Genomic DNA, 24,003 nt, shown 5'->3' with positions numbered 1-24,003 from the left:
ACATAGGTGAAAGTGAGGCATGACAGGAGAGAGGAAAAAAGGAAGCAAAAAGGGAGAGAGAGAAGGAATGTTTCTTCAGGACATGAAACGTTTTTCTACCTCTGTTATAGCCTGGATTGAAGCCCCATATTTCACCAGGAGTTCCATGACTTTGATGCGATTTTTCTTGCAGGCAATGTGCAGTGGAGTAAAACCATTCTGTGCAAAAGACAGTCATGTTAGTTAAAAACATGCAGCTACACTTTCCACGCAGCTCCATGCTGGCACGCTGGGAGCAGAAGTGTTAGAGTACCAGAAGCAATTGTTCCTTAAGCACAACAGGTTACGAATTACAGACGTCTCCCGGCAGTCTGTGGCAGAACAAAGCAGCGCCGCTGCTTTCTTCTCAGGCAATGGAGAGAAACTCGGCTTCCACCTCCAAAACGCAAACACAGACATGCCCGTTCTGACTTGCGAGCGTGTGCGTGCGTGCATGTACGTATGTGGTTCTGAAGGCTGCGCACATGTATACGTAAGGATGACTTAAAGTGGTTCCCGAGATTACCTAACACAAGGAAAATATAAGAAATGACAGGGATCTCTTTGAAATCAGTTAGTATAAAGCATATTCTATACCTCTCTGGGAAAAGAGCAAAGTACTTCTTCCAGATTCCACCTTATTTTGTCTTTTTAGAATCTCTTGTAATCTAAGCATCTATGTGTCTCTGTTTTTATATTTATGCATCAATCTACAGTACATGAGATTCATGTTTGCGTGCGTGTGTGCGTTCTGTGAGGTATCTTAAATAACCACTACTTCAGCCATGGTTTCAGGATCCAAAGTGTTCACTCTTGAAGTATTTCTCGCCCCCCTTCCTTTATTCCTGCCCTGCGGAGTCATAAAGCATGGCGAGCAAGGTATCAGCCCTCACCTGGATTAATGTTAAACGGGGCAGGGACAGGAACGAAAGGGGGGTGGGGAAGGCAACATCTTAAACCAAGATCGCAACCTCACATTTTGTATCGTGAGACAACAGTTTTAGTGTTGTGCTTCCCACCAGCACATACTCATTTCTTTGGGAATGCTTATTCGGTAAGACTGGGGCCCAAATCAAAGCATGTCTTCGTACTCTATACTGTAATACGTGCTTTGACTTCAAGCTTTTTTTATGTTAATACAGGTTAAGTGTGTGCCTAAAGCTAAGCAAACACATTATTCACCGTATGTGACCATTTTAGTGAAAAGCACAGGTAACGTTTTTAGATAACGTTGAAAACTTTCTCTATTTTCTAACGGAAAGGATCAGTGTTGCTAAACGATCAACTAGCAGTCAACAGAACTTATCAGTGAAATCTGCGCTCGTGGGAAGAGGCACGTGACAGCTTACAGTCAGCTTCTGTTAAGGGAAATGTTAATTACGAGTCGATTTGAGGGTGCTTTAAAGCATCTACAAACTGAAAAAGCTAAGAACTCATATAGTGCTTGTATCCCCAAATCATTTTGCAAACATTAGCAATTATTTTTTTTTAATCTAGCTGAAAATGAATTATTTGTAAAATGTATTCCATCGCAGGACTCTGCTGAATATTATTACTACTATTAGCCTTCTCCAATTTCTAAAGAAGGAATCAAAACCATTAGATATTTTACCTCCCGCACAACATCTCTCAATATACTTCATAGGGAGTTTTACCGTTTCAGAAGTTTCCATATTTTCTATGTAATTTTACTGCCTGAGTTGATTGAATTTTGCTACTTCTATTTCAGTGAGGAACAGTTTGATGGGGGAGAGGAGAAGGCAGAAAAAACCTATCTCTAACAGAAATTACGAGCATCATTTAATATATTAAATACTACAAACAAGCCAGAGGCGACAAGTCCCTGATGGGAGAGGAAACAAGAGAGAGGAGAAAAAAAAAAATCAGTCTGGAGGGAAGAGAGGCCGGAGGGTGTTCTCCTTTCATTTCAGATGTTTCTCGGGGAGGAACAGAAGGTTTATTTTTGGTCATGGAAGGAAAGAAAGAAGATGTGGGGGCTAGCATATAATGTGTATGTGTGGGAAGTACAGCTAAAGATAATCAGAAGACTGGCAAGAAAAACAAGGAAGGGTGAAAACAGCATCGAAAAAGATCAACCAAGTGAACACGATACTGAGAAAGACAAAACAAGAAAAGCATGAGAAGAGGAAGCAAGAGGGGTTACGGGATTTGCGGGTATAGAGAGGCCAAGAAAAACGAGAGGGGAAAAGAAAATTGCATCAACAAAATATCTGTTCTGAGGAAGGAAGGGATAAGGGGAGCCTTCACGGAAAAACACCGGGTCGCATCGAAGGCAGGAAGCTGGGGAAGATGTCAGAGCGGCCTGGGGTGGAAGTGCTGCGGGGGCACTGAATACAGCGGGCAGTGGCAGACTTCTTGCCGTGCAGAAGTATCTCAAGTGTTCACGGTCTCTTTCTTTCCCCCTCCTGAGTGTAACATATTGGTACTTAACTCCCATCCAGCTAACAGTTCATGGGGACCCTTCCCTTAGAGAAAACCGGAATCTTGTCTGGGTTTGGATAGATTGAAGACTCTTGAAAGCTTTATATGTTCCCGAAGCCGAATGGGATGTTTTTCTCTCCGTTAGGGGATAACGGTCTGATCAGTGAGTGAAAGGAATCATACCTGTTTTCCTGCAAGCACCAGAACAACTGTTTTTTGAAAAGGAAGAAAAGTGGCACCTAATAGAGGGGAATCTCATAATTTGATAAATGCAGAAATAGTAGCTTTTTAATATATTTTCTCCATGCCAATTAACTTACTGGTTCAGTTGAAAACTTAGAAATTATTTGTGTGTCATATCACATAGTACGGAGAACCGAACTATTAATTCAGTAAAATACCAACGCATATGTTAGCATCAGCTAGAAATGGCTCTGATTTTAGGAACTCTGTAGAGCTTCCAGACCTGTTATTACTGCAACTATTTAAGGTTGTTGGAGTTTGTTGACAGAGTTTTCACTTAGCTTTACTGGCAAGAGCTACTCATCTGGCCTGGATAGCTTTGTTACACGACACGGGTGGGGCAGGTTTACCAGGGCGCGAGCATTGGGATTTGCTCTCTTGTCCAGAAGGAGTTTGGTGACGCGATAGTGGCCACAGTGTGCGGCCACGTGGAGGGCGGTCAGGTAATCCAGCGTGACGTCATCCACGGGCGCCTTGTGCTGCAGTAGGTGTTTGACGCATTCCACGTGGTCCCCCTGGGCCGCCATGTGAAGGGGAGAGAGTCCATTCTGTGGCAAAAGAAAACAGAGCAGTAACTTCTAGTCACTCTCACTTAGATCGTGGCACATATTAGAAGGATGCCATCGCGAGTTTGCGGAGTTCCCCCGCCACTGAAACAGAGCCGCGCCTGAGCGACGGACTGGAAGAAAAACTGAAAAAAGCTATAGCCACCCTCCCCTTCCAGCAAATACGGGCAAATTTCGAGGAACATCATATGATTAACTAAAATCAGAATTTAACCAAAGCAAAAGAATCTAAGGGTCTTGCCTTATGATTTAATAAAACATATCTTGAACTTAAAAGACAGTTCTGGGGATACTCATCATAACACTAAGACATAGGTTCTATGGTAATTAGAGGAAAAGCGCCTCCTTACTCATCATTATATTTATTAAAGAACCTATAGTTTTTTCTTTAAGCGTTCAATGAAAAAACAAATTATACCGGCAAACCTGACCCCTGAGCTTCTGGGAAATGGTACTTTCAGCCACCACCACGGCTGGACCTTTTGTTCAAACTGTAACACTTGAAGGGCAGTGGAAGCAGGAGTGTCTGTCTGGTTTTAATAGGTCTTTTTGTAAATAACTAAGTCCATGGAAGGTTGACAATTAAGAGGAAAGAGAACTGTTGCTATTAATATGTATAACAAGTTGCTTTCAGAAAAAAATGGTTTTAATATTTATATATTTGTCTGTCTCCAGTTTGGAACCACCTGTTTCAGCTGGAAGTTAGAAAAGGAAGTTGCTTTTAAATCTGATTTCATTTTACGTGCAATGAGGCAGTTAAAAAGCACTGCGTGTTTAAAGATAGACTATAACATATAGACTTGAACAGGTACCTGACTTGGTGTGGTCAAACTGTCTGTTTATTTGTCCCCTGCAAGGAGGGGACTATTCACCGGACAGTTCTGCTCTGCTCAGTCCTCAGCACAGCGGGGACGTCCAGATGCTGCCACAGCAACGCTGATATTTTGTCCTGACTGGCAACACCTGCCTTGGAATGGCAGCATCTGGGAATCCTGCCTGAAGCGCGCACAATACACGCGGCAGGGCCTGTTCTTCTGAGCCTCTCAGTGAAGTGAGGGTGTTGACAGATGAGGTTCACCTAACCACCTTCTCCCACCAGAGCAATCAGTGAAACTATAAAGGATCTTTTCCCTACGATTCCCATCTCCCTGTGGATCCCTCCTGCATAAGGAGATGACCTGGACTACTTGGTGCTATCGAGGATGCGTAGCTTGAGCACGTCCTTATTTGATGTAGTTGATATGCTTGCAACCCAGCGATAAAACCTCCTGAGGACTATCAAAAGAAAATCTTCAGTCTCCAATAAGGATAACTGTGGGTCAGAATACACTAATTGCCCTTGTTCTGAGCCATGGTTGAGGGACTGGGGCCCAGTAAACAGTGCAATGGGCTGAAACTGGTATTTAAATTGTTTGGCCCTCCTGCTCTGCCAGGGGACCTCAAGCCTATCATCGCAATACTCTATTCCACTGTTTTCCAGCTAATGCTACCAGCTGCCTTTGTCAGGCACTCTGAAATTTACTGATGCGAAGTGCTGCTCGGCGGGGTTTGCTCTTATACTACAAGTACCCTTCTCTCATTAGTTTGACCAAAGGGACAGCATTTGTAGGAAACACATTAATCTTAGACATGCGCTTTTCAGAAATCGGTAAGAACACACTGAAATCATCGTCCGAGTCTGAAACAGTCCATGAAAACAATCAGGAGAAGCTGCAAGTCACAGGTCCTACTTAGCTTATATGAAGGATCAGAAAATATACACCAGGAATCATCTCTCGGGAGCGACTGACCCAGCTTTCCCGTCTCTGTGTCCTACGGTCTTAGGAAGCAACGTAAGTGAAGTGCTTGCAGTAGCACCGTACATCGTGTCTAGTCTGATATTATAGAGAGGGGCAAAGAAGTGTATAGTGTTTCATATATTTGGCAAGAATAGTCCCTAATTATGTAAGAAAACCTGATTTTGGATCATTCTGCCCATTAGTACATTTCCTTTGGGAGAACAGAAATGGTCCTGTCTTCTTCCTTACCCTTTCCGCGACATTGAAAATTCTGTGGAAAGTTACCTAGAGCAGTTAACGTAGCCTAGTAAGACACACACCTTGGTCCGCGCAAGCAGTGGGGCACCTCGTTCCAGGAGCAGCTCCACGACTTGGTCATGTCCACTTCTTGCGGCACAGTGGAGCGGGGTGAGTCCATCCTTAAAGCAAAAGGAGGGAAAACAAATGAGCGCATCCCCAGCTGTCCGTCCCGGCGCTCTGAGGAACACCTTTCCAGGAATGCAGCCCCACAAGCCTGGGAAAAAGCTCTTTTTTTGGCTCCTAACTGAAGCGGGCTCCTCGACATGAAGTTTCATCCCTGTTCTTCCTTGCACCTGTAAAGGACACTCTAGGGTTACCGTTTCAGAGGGGAGGCCCATTGCGTGCTGAAAGCTCTTATCAAAGAGGATAACGCAAGCGTGCGTCGCCTTCCCCCCTCCTTCCCCTCTGCATGGCTTTGAGATTGTATTGCCTCTCCCGAGATAATGTGTGCTGGGCCAAGGATGCTCCGTTCATCAACCCTTGTCCTTTGGATTGCTTTTGATGCAGGGATGAAACAAGAAATGTTTATACTAGAAAATTTACTCTGGAATTTATTCGTGTGCTGGTTTTTTGTTGTTTGTTTGTTTGTTTTTTTAAACAAGGCAGCAGGAGAAAGATTTTAAAACAGAGAAAAAGAGAAAGAGAGAAGCAAACGGAACAACCCCTTTCATTTCTGAGATTGAGAGGTGAACAAAGAGCTCACAATTCTTTGCTAACATTGCTGCGAGACCACCAACTTCGCAATGTTTTTCCGGTTGCAGAACACCACTCTATACCAAAAGACTTGCTCAGGCTACTCAGTAGCGATCACAGCAGCGGTAGCACAAGATGTGTCAATGAAACATTTAGATAGGAGAATGCATTCTAGGTGATTCTGCTGCAGTTTGGACTTTATGCAGAAAAATACAGGAAATACGAGGCAAGAAAAATGGTTGCAAAAGAATATTAGTGCTGAAGGCCAGAAAAAAGAAAATGCGTAAGATATAGAAACACGAGTTTTCATCTCATTAAACCTCAATATTGTTCAAGCATGCACTCAGAGAAGTCATCAGTACTCATTCAACAGAGAGAGGTTTACAGAGGTGAAATGGTCATAGTTTTTAATCACAAGCAAAGTCTTCTCCCTTTGGGACACACCGCTCATCTTAGGTGAGGCAGATGCTATTATTCGAGGGTGCTCTCGGAAGAATCCAGTAACAGCATGATTAAAAGATGAATATAGTGGTCTGAGATAGATTTATTACTTAGAGGTTAAAAAAGTAGCAAAAATGCAAAAACATGGCCTTAAGTACGAGTTAGCGACCCTGCTTCACGCACAGATACATTGTTTGCCTTGCTGGAGTTTGGAGGAAGTTTACATCGCTATATTTTTACTTTTAATTTTAAAATGTTAGTACTAGAAGTAACTCTAGACTGCCCAGTGCCATTGCAGTTGCAACACCGTTTTGGCTATGCAAACATAGCCCTGTAATACTCTACAAAAAGTCGTTCCAAGAAGTAGAGCCTCCCTCATCCTCCGGTTCGAAAGCACGGAGCACCTTTCTGAGTTAGCAGTGCAACAAAGCTCCACCGCAGCGAGGAACTGAAGTCTGCAGGGAGGAATTTTTCTCCCTTACCTACTGTTTCCAGAGATTTTTCAGAAACGTGTGAAGGCCTTAGGTGTGCCTTGACGCTCACTATCTGAGAGGCAGAGGCGTCCCTAAATCCCATGGAAGCTTTGCAATGAAATTCAGCAGATGCGAGATCAAACCCGCAAACGGAATTCAAGGCTGTTCAGCAGATTGGGTCAATGTAAAGGAATTGGGTGTAACTAGCTTATCTGTTTTTTGGGGGTTTTTTTTTGGTTTTTGTTTTGTTTTGTTTTGTTTTTCCTGAGCTGAAACTTCAGAGCCCCCTAAATCAAGTTTTTATACGCACAACTGAGGTATATTTTCATCTCGCTGCCAGAAGGATTCATACACATGATTCCCACTAGCATTACTAAGGTGAGAATATATCCCAAACATATTTCTAGGAAAGGTATTTATTTGGGTTTTTTTTTCCAGTTTCTGGTCTTTTGTGCTCTACATTTTTAATCAATGTGGAAGGTTCACTTTCCCTATCTGCATAGTGACTTTGATGTTATTCTATTTAATAGAACAGCAAAAGAAAGGTAGAATTGTGTAAATCCTTGAAAAAAAAAAACAAACCACAGGACAAATCCCCAGAGGGAGAAAAAAGAAGAAAAATACAAGCTCAGACAGACATCAACTCCACAAGAAAGTCTAGCTAAAACAAACAAAAAAGAACTAAATCATTAAAAAGCATGATTTCTCCTCTGTTCTTATCTATACTTCCCTCTAAAAGTAGAGATAAAAATTTGCTACTGATCCTATTCTGGCCTGTCACAGCTTTTATAAATGCATCACCATTTACTATCTGTGCACTTCCCAGCAGGTGAATGAAGCAATGTGCTTTGCAGCCTTCTCACATAACCCTCTTCTCTTCCCTCTTTCTGCCCTGGGGAAAACAGCATGTATATTTTAAAATTATTGTATATTTAATAATTTAGGTTCTATTTTTGCTTATATGTTTTCTTCCTAGATGAGGGAAAGAAATTGCAAAGAGAGAGCTGCTGTAGCAGACGAATTAGTACCTAATACAATCAGGACAAACTGACATTAGCCAACGTCGAGACACACTGCCGTACCTAAATAGTCCTCTTCTGCACCATTATCTAGTCACAATGAACCTCAGCGCTCTGAAATCTATTGCAGGAGTTTGCCCATGTCCCTTTTTAATCGTTCCCTTGCTAACTGGTACACCATGTAAATTGAAGAACGCATGCTGACCAAAATATCAAACAGATCATTTGACGGGACATACAACACTGAGTCGAGGAGACGCAGACTCTGAAGCACAGATAATGGATATCCCAGAAGCACAAAGGCCGCCATGCCAGGAAATTCAGCACTTTTGTATTTTAAGAAGTCCGCTATTTACCTCCTCAACCCAAATAGTCCCTAATTCAGTGTTTTCATCTTCCAGGTGATGTCCTGCACCTGGGGTTCGGTTGTCCCCGTACGTGGTACTCTCCTAGCTCACGCTTTGCAACGTAACCACCCGCGGGGTCACTGTTAGAAATGACACTGCAATCCTCTCTCTATGTATGGAAGCCATGGAATTCCATCACTCCTAATTTCCTCTTAAATGGCTCTCAAAATAGAAGGTAAACTTTTGCCTTTTTTTCTTGAAAATCAATCGCCCGTCATTTTTTAACCTGCAAAATTAATTCTGAATTCTGTGCATGACTCCTAACTGCAGGGCTCAGGAAGATAAATTATTGGGTTGTTTCACAGTGATTAAAATGCTTTACTTCAGCTTACCAGGGAGACTGGAAGAGAAAGAAGCTGTGCTTACGAGAGACTCTTAATGGGAAATGATATGGGCAGCATCTTAACAGGACAGTTGTGCACGTTCAGTGCTCACTGGAACGAAGACTGATGACAGCACATGAACAGCAAAGGCCAAATTAGCAAAGAATCCTTCTAAACTGCAGCTGCATATTCTCATTTTTATAAGGGTGAAATAAAATTTTAGTATTCTGTTAGACAAGCAAAATTGTCTAAATTTTCTCAACACGTAAAGGCCTTTTCATTGGTTCATTTCTCATTACTACTAAACCTCATCTCTTTAAAAATGAACAAGGCAAGTCTCCCTCTTGCTCTGAGCTCTCAGAGTCTTGGCATAATTAGACACTCTCTAAAGTATTCCTCCAGGTCTGCCATTCAAATTACAAATTTCAAAAATACAGCAAAAAATATACCATGCATGTGCTTGAGTAATAAGATATTAACCGAAATAATTCTAAATAACCATCACTATCTATAGATAATCTGTACAACGTCCCTTCCCGCTCCCTTGTAAACATTATATGCATCTGCTGAATTTTTTATAGCAAATGTCTGCATTGTGATTAGATATTTATAATCTGACATGGCTTTAGGAATGGCAAAAACTGCCGATGAATTATTAGTGCTCTGTGCATGCGTGAAGAGCAGGAGAAAATGTCGCAGCAGCATTACTGCAGGAAAACAACCCTGTAAACACAGCAGAGTGCCAGGACAGGGCTAGGATCCTGCTACGATGGCTTTATGGCTGGAAACCCGCTCCCATGTGGAAACAGCAGAGAGCCGTGCCCTTCTGCCAGGATGCATCTATACAAACGGAGACGTTATTACAAATAAATCTCCCTAGGTTCCCAGAACGAGCGTTAAGGGGTGTCTGAAGCACATTCACCACAAAAAACCCAACTCAACCCAAAACAAAACAAAACAAAACAATCCGAGTTCCAGACCCCCCCAGCTTCCTTCCTTTTCTTTTCCCATTGGTATCGTACATCTCTCTGACCGACCTTCCACTTCTTTCAGCTCCAGCTGAGCCTCCTTTCTTTTCTGTGGCCCTTCTCCAACCCAAATGGCATACCAGACGTTCTCCCCACCATTATCACGTCTACTCCCCTCTCCAGCTCCAGCTGCCACGCTCCAGGCACACAACATGTTTACTTTCCCACACAATAAGCTTTCCATTCCAAGACTAGATGCTCTGTTTCATTCCAGGGATTTTTTTTTTTTCCAACTGTAAATATTCTGGACAAGAGCCTGCAAAGAGGAGTCTAAAGAAAAGTCCCAGAGCAAGAAAAATTTAATTTCAGTGTTGGCAAGATTCAACAGAAAGAAGACAAAATATGTGACAACTTCAGCATCTGAGAGAAGTGAACGTGTTCCTCCCCTCCTTCTCAGGGTGTTTGCGTAGTCCCACCGAAATGGAAATACCAGTGAGGTGACAAAGGCCTGTGAATTAACACCGTATTTTAAAAGTAAAAAAGCATAAAACACCTAAAAAAGCCTCACATTCTTGTTCTTTTTTTCCTATACAATTTATATAGAGAGATGATAAAAATAGAGATATTACAAAAACTGCATTCATAAAGAACACTCCTAAAACCCTTTAATAGGCAGTAACATTTCAATATCCCACATATCCTTACTGTTCCTATTCCATTATATCAGAATATGTTTTTATTTAATAGAAATATATATATTTCGGCCATCCTGAAATTGCTCTGCTTTTAAATGCTTAAAATAATTCTCCCTGTAATAATCCTTACTATGTTTCAGGAAGACTGTAAATGCTTTCCTTCTCCCAACGCGAGGACTGATAATTGCCATGTTACTCTTGACCACGTGACATCAATTTCATCGTAAATTGAACTCTTCCACCGTCTTTTAGAGGACAAGTTTCTGCACGCTGATTCCTAGCCACCAGCTGCACAATTCCTTCTGAAACCCGGCTCCACCGCTCTACCATCGTAAGCTGCACAGGTCAGAAGTTTAGCTAAATTTTACAATTTTAAACAAACATATGTCACTGAAGTTCTTTTTCAGGGAAACTTGTGGAGAATATAGGTTTGACTAAGATTTTAAATATGAAATGTTTTAGCAAAAGAAATTTTACTCGTTAATTACTAAGCAAACAAAACTCCAGATAGGGCTTGCGTGTAAATCGAAGTAGCATAAACGTAGATATAACAGATAGTACTAATAAAAGTATCCTATTAATATCATTGGGAATGGAGTTTACATTTTTGCTTTAGATACAATATAAAAGAGAAATTAAACTTCAGATTTTAAAAACTTATTTAGTAGTTAGCTGAGAAAAATGGTAAAACTTGCCCAAAAATTTAAGCAAAATATTATTTTAAAATATATAAGTGCAGCAAGCAGATTTATTAGCAGCTCCGCATCTTTATACTCTAGTGAGAAATGCCATAAAATTTCAGCAAATACATTATGAAATGTATAGAAAATAAAAACATGTAATTCCTGCAGTAAGCAGGGCTTTCCTCTGACATGCAACGTTAACTGTGGAACAGCAGGACACATGCATAATTTACTCCCTTTGAAGAACGTACATTTTAATTTTTGTTTTAGACAATACAGGGGCTCCTAATGGATCATTCCAATGGAACATTTTCAAACACAAAAAGATTTCACAGATTAACTCTGCAAAATTAAAGCACTGAGGCTCATGTAAAAATAGGTTAAAATAAGTTTTTGCATCTTAATTTATGCATCATCAGATGTCATGTAATAAGGCAAGTTAAAAATAAGCTGAATGAAAGCAATGAGTACTTTTTTAACCAAAGAGCTTGTTTTGATGCGGTATGGAGACCAAGAATAAAAGCCCAAGCTATCCAGCAATGAAATACCCTAGTACATTTAATTCCCCTGTTTTCAGTGAATCTGACCTACTGGAAGAATGCAGGTGTTCCTCAGGAGAAATGAAAAGGCGAGTATGGGAAGGCAAGCACGTTAGTACCGAGGTGGAGGAGGCGGAAGTCTGTCCTTTAAAGCACAAAACACACGTATGCACGGCATGCAACACACAACCTACCTCTTCCATGCCCTACATACTCACGGCCATAGCAAAGCACACAAGGCATGCGGACAAAGCAAAGGGAAAAGAAAAAGACACCGAGACGATATAAACAGCTGGCATGAAGGCAAGATCACGCCACAGAGACGCTGACAGCAAAAACCAAAGCTCTGGAATCTTCCCCACTGTGAAGAACAGGCAGCCGACCGCCACCGTGTGCCTTTGAGCGGGGAGAAGGCCGAAGATGAAAGCAAGAGGAAGCTGCTGAGCCTGTGCAGACGGGGGTATGTGCGCTTTAGGGTACCTTTATGGATTTTCACTGGTATCTTCGTGCTGGCAATTTTTGAGCTAATGTAGCAGCTGATAAAAGGGCAGGAAGCCCAGACAATGAGAAGACTCTAAAATTAGCACCTTCCACCTACGTTGGGCAAAGTCCTGTTCTTTCCGTTTCATTCACAACTGCACATCAATCTTTGCGGGTGAGCGGGGAAGGGAATACACCTTGACCTCTTAAAATCCAAGACGCCCTTTACAATCTTCTGTGCCAACTTGTCTAAAACAAGTATCTAAATACTGACCAGCAAATAGGTGAATTCAACGCTCTCATTCCACAGGCCAAATGGACCATTTCTGTCTGACTACTGTGCTTATGAGTGTGTGGAATACCCTGGCTGCAGCGTATTATTACCATTTCATGCCTCTTTACCATGAGATTTTAGGCACTTATTGTGAAAAAATTAACCAGGGATGATTTACTGCACACCTTCATGAGAGGCAGCATTTTTCATCATCAGTAGTTTAAAAAAAAAAAAAAAAAAAAAAAGAAAAAAGAAAAAAAGAACAAGAGAGACATCATTTCATAAATAATCAGAAATCAAAATCATAATCACATATAGAGCTACAGGAAAATCACGATTGCCTTCCTAGCTTATGAAGCTACAAATGGTTGATGTAATTAATATCAAAGTAATGGCAGAGATTGAATCAACCACAAGGGTGGCTGACTGCAGTATCCTCCACCTTCCTCTGCCTTTCTACCTTATTAAAGGTATGTCCTGCTCTAAACTCTGTGTTCTAAAACAGCCTCTATTACTTGGAGATATAATTTTGCAGATCAGTGCTTAAAAACCAGCAGCTTTCAAGAACGAGCCCTGTGCAGTTCAGTTTGCGTAAATGATCACGTTTTCCTAGGTGACTCCAAAATCCCATTTGAAATAATTAACCCTACCCATATCAATTGACGGGCTTTTCTTTTGTCCTGAAGGACTGCAAAATCACCCCAAAATAAAGAGCACAGTATCGGTGTGGCATTTCAACAAGACAACTGGGAGGTGGAAGCCAGTGAGTCACCCAGTTCGCTGTGGTTCGGCTGGGGAAGAGGTGAGCGGCTGCTGGCACAGAGCAGGTTACTTGTTCCCGGTATTGTCTCGTCAATAAAAAGCGACCGCCAGCCCACTACAGCAGCTTTCAGGCTGCGTACTATGACTGGCACAGACACTTAGGGGACCGAAAGGCTTAGCTGAGTCCAGACACTCCAATCCCCATTGCTCTGCAGCACGTACGTTCTTGTGTCACCTGAACTTGGACCAACTAACAGCCTTAGTTCCTCAAAAAGATCGGTTCCATCAGCTTTTTCTTGTATGATGGAGGTAGATTGTACAGGAGGCTAAAGGAAATAGTATTTCTGCCTCCTACTGTCACCGATACCTGCCATTCTTTACTCTGATACCATAGAAAACAGTCTACATAAAACAAATAACAATCTCAAAACTAAAGGTAGGAGTCTGAATTTTTCCTGTTTTTTAAAAAAGGTACAAAAATATTTCTTTATAAATTATTTTTGGAGTCACAATTTAAATTTGGTCTGAATTTCAAAAGAGTACGTTTGTGTGTTTAACATTATTGGAGCAACGTTTAGCACTTTTGGAGCTGTATTCAGCTGAACTTTTTTTTTTTTTTTTGAGTCATTTATACGTTATTATAACGTCTCACGTTAAGAACAGAGAACAAGACACAGTTACTGAAGCTGAATTCCTAGCCATGAATCTTGGTCTTCCCAGTTTCTGGCTTAAAAAAAAACAAAACAAACAAAAAAAACCCAAACCAAAAAAAGAAACCAAAACCAAAACGAAAACCAAGCAAGCAAAAAATCCCAATCCGTTCCCAAGAAGGGACAACATCATATTCAGGGAATAGAAAGACTCACCCTGGTTTTGGCATCGATCTGCCCTCCGCGATCCAACAAGAGCTTCACCATGTTTGTGTTTCCCCTTTTGGAAGCCACATGCAGTGGGGTGATTCCATTCTACACCATGAAAAGAACAAACAATGAGCGTGATGGATTCGAGGGCGGATAATGGTGGTGAATTTGTGTTCGGATCACAAGAAATGAGACCATCACATTGTAGAGAATAAACAAAAACGTAGTTGGGCATCAGAGCTAGGCACACACCATATAAGCTAGAGTTAGTAACTCCTTTCTAAGCAAGAATCTTTATTCATTGTTTGGGGTTTTTTAATAAACGAAGCAGCGCATCTGCCAAAGCAGCAAACATCACAGTCCCAGAGTCAGACAAATAAACAAACAGATACCAGAGTCCCAGTGGGTCAATATTCACAAAACACCGATGCATTTAAATCACTGCAACATACACAGAGTAGACAAACGCGTGACTCCCACACAAAGGAACCTTCTTCGTGTCATGCCAATAGCGTAAAGGAGTAGGTCCTGGCTGGGCTGAAAGTCCTTGCAAATGCTTTGGGTGAGGAAAGAGGTAATATTTGCAGCTATTCCAGACTGGCAACGGGAGGGAGACAGTCTGAAAGGCAGAACCCTAAAGTAATTGAAAGCGTGTCTGGCAAAATTAGACAGCAAACTTGTGATCCGGTAGCTACGTTGAGGTACGGATCACCAGAGGTTTTCATGGCACCAGATGCCACGCTTCAAACTACGTAACCTACAACAGCAGAGTCTCTATTATGTAGCTCTGCAGTTGTTTGCCATAAAAGAGTAGTCATGATCAGTTCGTACTTTTATTGTTGCATTTATAGAATGGCAATATACCTTACTTTACTTTTTCAAAACAGGTTTATATGTGAAAATACCAAATTATACTATATTAAGTACTGAAAAAGCCAATCAATCCTACATATGTTTCTGGAGTACGTCTAACTGACAGAAAAGCTGAAGTGCGTTGACACGTTATGAGAATATCAGCTTTCTGGAGCTAGTCAAAGGAGCCTGCTTCCTTCAGCTGGGAATACTGGTCGCTACGCAACTCCCAAGGACTCTGGTGCATTGCATGGAGGCAACCTTTAAGAATGACTGCAAAAAAGACATCTTTCAACACAACAGAATTTCAGCATTGCTTTGCTCCTCACTTACTCTTGACTAAGAATTACACAAAGAAACACTCCTACTTTTGTAGGCCATTACAACTAAGAAGAGAAAGAAATTCCTCCGTACCCTTGCTGTGAAATCGACTGCAGCTCCTCGGTTTAGCAGAAGCGTTGCCACATTGACATTTCCATAGTGCGCGGCTATGTGCAAAGGTGTAAAGCCACTCTACAAAGGGAAACAGCCCTTATTATAGAAATCATTCGATACAAGGTCATCAACTTAACTAGAACTTGGTTTTAAAAGCTGCTGGCAAACAAACGTATCGTGTCGACTTTATTCAGTTCACCTATAATATAGCACAGCCTCTCAGGCAGAGAGGGCGGTTTCCATATGAGGGGTTATCAGAAGTGTTTCATTCTTTCATTCTCCAATTCAGCCTTCTGAATCAGTGGCCAATAAGAAGAGTAGCTTTCATCATCGAAAATATTAATATATTAGCCATTCGTAAAGAAAATAAAAGAAGTTTCCTTATTACAATTGGGAAGCAACATGGGTCTTTTGGGCTGCATCTGTTTACTGGTTTTGGATAAACGACCACACAAGTTGTTGGACTCTTATTTTACTGCTCTTAGAATTAGAAATATTGACAACATAGTTCCTTCCTTTTTTTTTTTTTTTAAAAAAGCAGTGGTTACTCAATATGTAACCCAAGAATCTGGTATACATGAGAAACTACTTAGTAGCAGAGTATAAGAAACATAATTATTTATATTTATATACAATTTGGATCTCAAAGGATCTGAAGAAACTTTGCCATCTATATATCACAAAAAGCACAATTTACTTATTGCCTCTTGAATGCTAGGAGGTAAAACCTGCTCCAGCTATGAGACATAGAATTGCTTGGCAACAACATAAAAAAGATTAATTTTTCAGAAACTAGCACGCAGAGCAAGCTTTTAGTCTCATAAGTAATTCAAGTAGAAAGGACCTTGCTTCTGAGATTTCCCTGAAGAGCTTTACACTGATTTGATCAGATCTTACTGTTAGTTATAGAAAGAGAGAAAAACTTTTGGCTTCTAGTCTGCACCGTATTTTCAACTAGGTTTCCTTTCTTTCAGTGTACAAATCATCATTTTAAACTACTCGTGGAATAAAGAAATGTAGGCAGATGTTGCACTCTGGAATCAACTTTATTCCCCAAAGACACAGCCATCAGCCCACTATTTTACCCTAATTCCATTTACCTCCCTGCCAGCCCACAGGTGATCCTGGTCAAAGTACAGTCAAACGCTCATTACGTTCACAGTCGTCTTGCTGCGATAAATTACCAGGGAAATGCCTACTGAGGATATTAGGCACACAAATACGTCACTGCGGTAAGCTGTAGGTGGAATGCAGATCGCCTTAACAACTACCTGCTCGTGGACACGTGTTTGCCTGGTGACAAACGCAAGGTACGGAGAAGTAACGTAACGGCCGGTGAAGGAGAGGTAACCCCCTTCGCATTTACCATATTCAAATAACGACCGTATTCTTGGAAATAGTTCTTTTTCCTAAACGTGACAATCATCTTTAGGGGCGAAATCACAGTTCTAGGCAATCAGACCCATGATTTTTAGTGGACGTGCTTGGAGAGTTGGTATTTCCAGAGTCCGTATGAGAAACGCAATATTATCTGCTGCGGGTAAATTCTGAGTATGTGCTATCCCTTAAGGACTTCTGAAAACTTTATTGAAAAGACTCTAATAAGAACAATGGTAAAAATAAGCAGATGCTCCGAACAAGTTTTTACCTTGGAGGATTTGATTATATTTGTTATTGTAAAAGACGAAAAACTAATTTCACCTTTATTCTGGCTGAGCCAGACACCTTAATTTAGTTATGCCAAGTGAGTGCGTTTTCATAATTAATGAAATTGAGCTAGAAAAGCATCTTTATCCTTTTAGCTCCATTACTCGCTTCAGACTTCTTTGAACTGATGTGAATTCTCAAAAGTTTACTCCATAGTGACACAAATAAAAAGAAATTCTAAGACAAAGGATGAATAAAAATAGGTTTGCTGAATCACAAATTTCTAGGTATTAAAAAAGAGTCTTATCTTCACTTTTAGTGCTAAATAATAAAGAAATATCGCCACAGAGCAGAGAAAATAATTATAAGTAACAGAAAGAGTAATTAAAAATTTTTGATCTCGGTACCTCAGTCGTCCTATTCACCATCATCTGATGCAGCATGGTTTGGGAAAAAGAGGAACAATATTAAAGACTGGCCGCAAAACGAAGAACTATGTTGCTTTTTGAAATGAGTTATGCTGTTAATTATGGGAAAAGCCATTCAAGCATGCATTAACTTTAAGTACAACCTATGTTCCCATGGGCAATAAACCAGTATCCTGTTTAATAGGGAAACAGTGATTCTGCTTCCATTCCAGTGCCTTCTGGTTTACAAATAATGAGAGAAAGCTGGTTACCAAAGAAATGGGAGGTATATCTAAAAAGCAGAAAAATGAGTAGTTTGTAATTACTGTGTAGCTAAACACTGCAAAAGTAGTTATATTACTGGTGATACTGGTCGAGCAACTTGTCTTTCCCCACAGAAGAAATTACCTTTAGCCCTCAGGACAAAGGAAGTAAAGTTTGTTGCCCATGTTACCTCTACGGCAGCATCGCGTTACCTTGGACTGCACGTCGGCATTGTGGTCGTTCTGCAGTAAGAGCGCCGCTGATTTGGTGTCGTCTTTTCTCGCGGCAATATGCAGGGCTGGTAATCTCACTTTCCCCTTGGTGTCATTTTCCAGGAGGATGGCCACCGCCTGGTTGTGGCCTTGTTGCAGCGCAACAGCTAGAGGAGTGAAGCCGTCCTGGCAGAGAAGAAAAGAAGATGTGCTCAGTGAGCTGAAGGACGTATAGCTTCAGAGATCTGCACAGCGCTGTTCACGCGCAGGAATTTGATAAGCACGTTACCAGCTGTTTTCTGCCTCTGCACCACCACCTCCAGTGAAATGACATTGCAGGCACAATGTTGTAACCCAGATGTGATTTCAAACACGTCAGAAGCATGCTTTTTCCACTTCAAAGCAGTCTTTTTTTCAGCCAAGTACATGCAAAGGATCAGTCTACAGTATCTCTCTTAATTACGTCTCATCTTAAAATGGCCCGCAAAGCGTATTTTTAGCGATATTTTGGTAGGGATTAGTGAGCACTGAACAAAGTAGATGTGAAAAATATACAGGGAACCTGTTTCTGAATATCTCATGTCTCTGTGAAAAGAAAGCATAGCTTCAGATGCGTTTGCTGCTGTTTCCCATTCTAAGTTACACATGGACTACGACTCAAGAAAGCCAGATCATGTTTAGGAATTTATTCTAACTCGTAGCTGAAAAACATTAGATTATTTGTACTTTTTGCAAAAACAAAGTCAGAAAAATCTCTCTGCTTTTCATTCATAGTTTTAGCTTTGTTTTAAAATTATTTTCAAATTGTCTTGCTCCTCCACACGTGCCTCGGACTGCCAACGCTTTAAAACAGGTCACAGTATTTCGCCTCTTGCTATCTCGGCTGAAATACTGCCTGCTCCCATCTCTTTTATTCTGACTATAAAACTGAATCTAGCTCACGTCTTGCGTGCTGCCCGAGCACATAAGTGCTGGAACCACATGCTAGATGGGAGGGCAGCTGAACCAGGAGGAACAGAGCAGCTCTCTGAGTCTGTGACCGGAGGCACGGCGAATAACAGCGAAAGAAAAGGGAAGGGAATAGAACAAGGTCTTCTATATCTGGGTTGGAAGGAACAGCTAAAAAATTCGTTATAGCCAGAAAGCGAGAAACTTGATTTAGATACGTTGTAAAAGGCATAGGAATGAGACAGAATTGATTTGGAATAGGAATATGGAAAGATGATAAAATAATAAAGGACAAGTTCAGAAGGAATGAGAGCTAACATATGCTGAAAGAAACATCTGAAGAATTGCCAAAGCAATTTTTCCCCTTAGTAATCTAATAACGTTCACTCCCTTTTGCGCAGAACTGTGGGTAGGTGCGTTGTAACGGCGATACTACTATGGTTTCTTTCTGTAATAGAGATTAAATTCTGTACAGTGAATTAAAAAAGGGTGAACAGCTGACGAAACAGCTGAACTGTAAAGATAATTCTGAGATTGGGGCTACATTAGGTGTTGAAATGGCTTAACGCATTTGCCTTTCGCCTCTGGGAACATGAGAACAAATCCTGGATTAGAGGCCCTGTGAAACCGAGCTCATCCTTACTCTCATTTTGTATAGATACGTACATAGGCGTTAGAGGAAATGACATATATCCAGAGGCAGAGGCAGTGCAAGTTTCAGAGCTTCAAAGACAAGATCATCCATTTGATTTGCACCACTTTATCTTCCATCCTTCTCTAAAAGGACAGAATCCTTCCTGCATTCCCTCTCCTGCTGCTTCTGGGAAGCACGGCTGACTGGAGCTCGGAGAAAGCATTTCATTTCCCCGCCTCCCCACGTGAGGACAGCCAACCTTTGATGCCAAATAGAAGGTCCTTCTCCATGTAGTTCGGTGGCATCCTCAGTTCAGGCTGCCTTCCCACCTTATTTAATTAATGCACCATTTCTTCATTCCGCTCATGAGACTAACTCTGGGCACGTGTGAAAGCGGACAGCGGCTCAGACCATCCTTTAAAAACACTCGAATCACTGAAACCATCACCTCAGCAAGACCTGAAACCAAAACTTATCTAGTTAAGCGATAAGGGGGTAGGCAGCCTTTACTTTCCAAGCTGAAAAAGTGAGAACTGACGTTTCTGATGGCAGAAGACAGACTTGGACTCGGGTTCAGAGCAAGGGGCATTCGATTTTTTTTCCTCCCCCCTACCTTTTTTTAAAAATGTCAGACTATGCTGTGAGTTCCAGCCATGCCTGGATGTCTGCATTAATTATAACCATCTCGGCCTCACAGTTCCTGTAAACTAGCGAATGAATTTCCAGTGCACTTGATCATCACAGCCAGTAAAAGTTACTGGGAGAAAGGCTGCAAGCAGGTGACGGCGGGCTGTAGCCGGGCCGGGCTCCTGGGGAGCCACAGTTCCACTCGGCTCCTTCACAAGGAGTGTGTTTCTGCCACGTTGCCTGGCAATCCCACGGGATTTCATATTTCAGAAAGCTGACATGTAATGCGATCGCCATGTATGCAGGCCACGAGAGGATTATTTTAGGAGCTGTCATCAAATGGTACAGTATCCATTGAAAGAAGGGACGGTAAGGCAGCTGTTAACACTAGCACTTCGGTTTAAAAGAAAGGAGAGCGAGCATAAATGCACCATCATTTCAAATTCACCCGTTCGTGAAGGCGATCTGGAATGGGTGAGTTTCTGTACAGACTAGGGAAAAGTAATAAACACGAGCAAGAGCTCTGACAGGAGAGGAACTTTGCTGTTCCTGCTTCGCACGGCACATACCCATAGAGCAAACACAAAGCCAACATGCTTTGCAGCAAAGAGCCCGTTCGCTCGTCCCCTTGGCTTGGAATAAAAGAACATTTGGCAGAAAGAGAACGAGAGGAGGAAAGAGAACGAGCACAGTCCTCATGACCTAGGAGTTCTCCCCATTGCCCTCAAATCCTCTCATCTGCAGAAGGAAGTTCTTATCATTCAGTTCCTCTTGAGATGGAGTCTCGTCTCTCTTAACTTTGGTGTCTGCCCAGCTTGCACTGAAGTCACTGCAGGTTTACAGCACTACAATGCAATCCAGAACCTAGCCATTAAGAGCGTCCTTCTGCATATTTATACCCACGTGGTCCAGCAGCAGAAATAAAGCGTCCGAGGAGAAAACAGCACATTGCCTGCTGAGCTCATTGATGTGATCCTTGTTAGTCATTTGATTTCCAATTTACGCTAACCCCAGACAACAGTGAATATTCACAGGTTACACAAAGTCGCAGACGAGCCTCAGGATCAGAGTAACTTAGCTGGTCAGGGAGGTCCAGCCGCCAGCGCTCCTCACTTAGAGGAGCAGGAGGTTGGAGTAAGTGACCTCCTGAGGCCCTTTTCTACCTGATGTTTCTGTGAGCCCAGCACCACTCATCAATTTTGTGCATGCACTTGCAGAAAATATTCTCAACTCATCTAAAATCTCAAGACTCAATCTAAAAGGAAGCTTGTCAACACCTAACTGTTGGTGCTTAGGGTTGGTTTAGTGGTGGACTTGGCAGTGCTGGGTTAGCGGTTGGACCCGATGATCTTAAACGTCTTTCCCAACCTAAAGGATTCTATGATACTAATTGTTTTTATACTATTTTACACTATACACAGACACCCTTCTGGACACAGTCCTCATAGTCCTAATTATCATATTCACATTATATTCCACACACTTTTCAGCTGGCTGAGGAAGAAGCTGGAGCAAGCCTCCAAACTACCTTCCCCAGAAGACCCCTTATACAGCCAAGAGTGGGAAATACATGTTGTATTCTATTCACCGATTTTTGCCCAGATCTTACAGTGCAAATGAAAAAGCAGCACAAAGATAGCCCTGTTGCTCAGGTGATGGCACTCCTAGATGCTGGCGTTTTCAAGGGCTTTGTCGGAGACGTAAATCTGTTCAAATGAAGTGCTGTACCTCTCCACTTATGAGTGGAGCCTATGATCGATCTGCTATTCACTCCATTCCCCTGACAATACCACCGTGGCCTCCTATAATTTCTACAGCCCCAGGGTCCTCTCTTCAAAGCCTTATTCATTTTTCAGAAAATTCTCCAGGAAGCTGATGGGAGAAATGGGCACAAACTGAAGGTGAAAATCACTAAAGTCAGTGGAAATTTTGCTGTCAAATGAATCGGGCTGGATTTCATCCCTTGACTTTTCACCACTTCCAGAACAGGTCGCCCTTGTCTTCTGTGTGTGTGCAAAAAAAGCATAAGATTCATAAATACAGCTCATTGAAACGAAAGCGTGAAAGTTCTCCAAATACTCCATTTGAAAAATCTACTGACTTCAAGCGATCTGAATATAAAGGCAAAGGAAGATAAGAGCGTATGTAAAAAAAGACCCGTATAGCTCACCTCGGTAGCTGTGCTTTGGTTGGCTCCATTCTCCAGGAGATATTTCACCACTTCAATGTGGTTCTCTTGAGCTGCCATATATAAAGGAGTAAAGCCATTCTAGGAAGAACACACAAGAAAATATTGTAACGAGGAATCGGAACACACCAACAATAACGAACCCCAGATAAATACACAGCTAAAAATGCATTTGTGCTTTTTTAACTGAAATGTTTTAAGTATGTAAGTAGAACAACCTTGTATTTTTTAACTTAATATAGTAACGTTTAATGCCATTTAAACCCACAAAGCTCTACGTGCTTTCACACTCGTTTTCTTTTAACACGTATTTTAGGGAAGCAATGGACACAGCCATCCCTTGCTGATAATGCTCAGGGACTGTAAAGCTGGCAATGAAGTTTTATGAAAGCTGACAGGAAAGCAAGACTTTCCTCCATTTATTACATTATCTTAACCAAAGACATCATCCCCTCGAGACCATAAAGTCCATACCTCCTGACAAGCTGAGTAGAGATGACAAAGGCTTAACATACTACATAAAATTTTGTAATACATAAAACATTGCAAATCATCAACATAAAGGAACTAAACCTTGCAAAGTAACAACTGCATTTCTGACCATACAGTAAGTTCATCTATCATTTAATTACAAACATTCATTACAACATCCTAGAGTCCTTAAAAGAATCTGCTCTGGATAATACAGTAATTTTAAAAAAAAATTCTTCTAAGTTAATCAAACTACAGGCAAATTCATTAGAAACATAAGTCCTTTCTTCCCATTTAAATACTTTAATGCAAACAATTTTAATTAATTAGCTACAAAATCCTTATGAAAGAACGGCATGGAAGCGAGCTGCCTGCCTGATTAATAACTTTCTTCAAAGAGTTTTTAAGATTGTTAAAAAGGCCTTAGAAAGTTCTTTAATATTCTGTAGATTACCATGTAACATAAGAGGCCGTAACCACCTATACTTCTGAAAACAGTCTTCTGTCTCGGAATGGCACTTTTAGCTAGAACATAAACCATAAACCAGACTTCAAACATACAATTTTTTTTTTTAATCTTGCGTGCTGTCACAATGAATGATAAACTTGTGCGTTTACACAAGCAGTCGGAATTAATGCAAATACTGTGATAACGACGAATATTGTTTCAGAGAAACCAATGTTATTCTTTCTAGCAAACTTGCTGTGAAAACATTCCAGTAATTTCCTAATGAAATGAAATCTCATTTTTCAGTCGCTAGATAACACAGTTGATTGTAAAATTGATGTCTTTACAGCCCCCCTCTGCATTTACAAATGTAGAAGATTGCTCAGGCAATAAATATCATTTATGTTGTCCATGTCATATATGTTATATATGTTGTAGCAAGGCTTTTAATACTACTTTGCATAATATTCTGGCGCTTCCATCAACAATCTGGGGACACATAATTAAAAAATGGCACCCAGAGAACAGTCAACAGCAGCTCAGTGCCAAAAGCGTGGGGTGCATTTTGCGTGGCTTTGCACAGGGGTCTGTCTCTGGCAGGCGTTATCCAATATTCCCAGTAATGACTTGAAGGATGGAATAGAGTGCTCTTATTAGCGACAGACAGCACGAACAAGATGGTCTGCAAGCACACGGCACAACAGGATCGTAATCTGAAAGTTTCCTGTAACCCCGGAGGAAAGAGCTGGAAATGTAATTTAGTAAGGACAAATGCAAGTCTCTCCACTACTGCAGGAAAAAAACAGATTAGGCAAACAGGGAACGAGGAGCTAGAGGAGAATTCTGCAGAAAAGGACCTGAAGGTCACAGCGGTCTACCAGGGGCCACCGGTCAATGAGCTCATTC

The 24,003-nt window shown here is 41.4% G+C and overlaps 1 protein-coding gene across 1 annotated transcript in view; it reads right to left on the bottom strand.

Annotated features, from left to right (window-relative positions):
- Positions 1-24,003, bottom strand: part of ANK2 (ankyrin 2) — a gene marked incomplete at its 5' end in the record, with an annotated part of 252,201 nt that overhangs the window by 104,083 nt on the left and 124,115 nt on the right. Inside the window, 8 exons of the mRNA XM_082314755.1 lie at positions 100-198; positions 3,054-3,251; positions 5,368-5,466; positions 13,971-14,069; positions 15,231-15,329; positions 17,306-17,329; positions 17,782-17,967; positions 22,161-22,259. Of these exons, the coding sequence (XP_082170881.1) occupies positions 100-198; positions 3,054-3,251; positions 5,368-5,466; positions 13,971-14,069; positions 15,231-15,329; positions 17,306-17,329; positions 17,782-17,967; positions 22,161-22,259 (903 nt within the window). The remainder of the gene's footprint in view (positions 1-99; positions 199-3,053; positions 3,252-5,367; positions 5,467-13,970; positions 14,070-15,230; positions 15,330-17,305; positions 17,330-17,781; positions 17,968-22,160; positions 22,260-24,003) is intronic.

The sequence above is a fragment of the Platalea leucorodia genome (assembly GCF_965183815.1).
Source record: "Platalea leucorodia genome assembly, chromosome: 6".
NCBI classification, from domain to species: Eukaryota; Metazoa; Chordata; class Aves; order Pelecaniformes; family Threskiornithidae; genus Platalea; species Platalea leucorodia.
The sequence above is the reverse complement of the archived record's forward strand: the minus strand, read 5'-3'. Positions and strand labels throughout refer to the sequence as shown.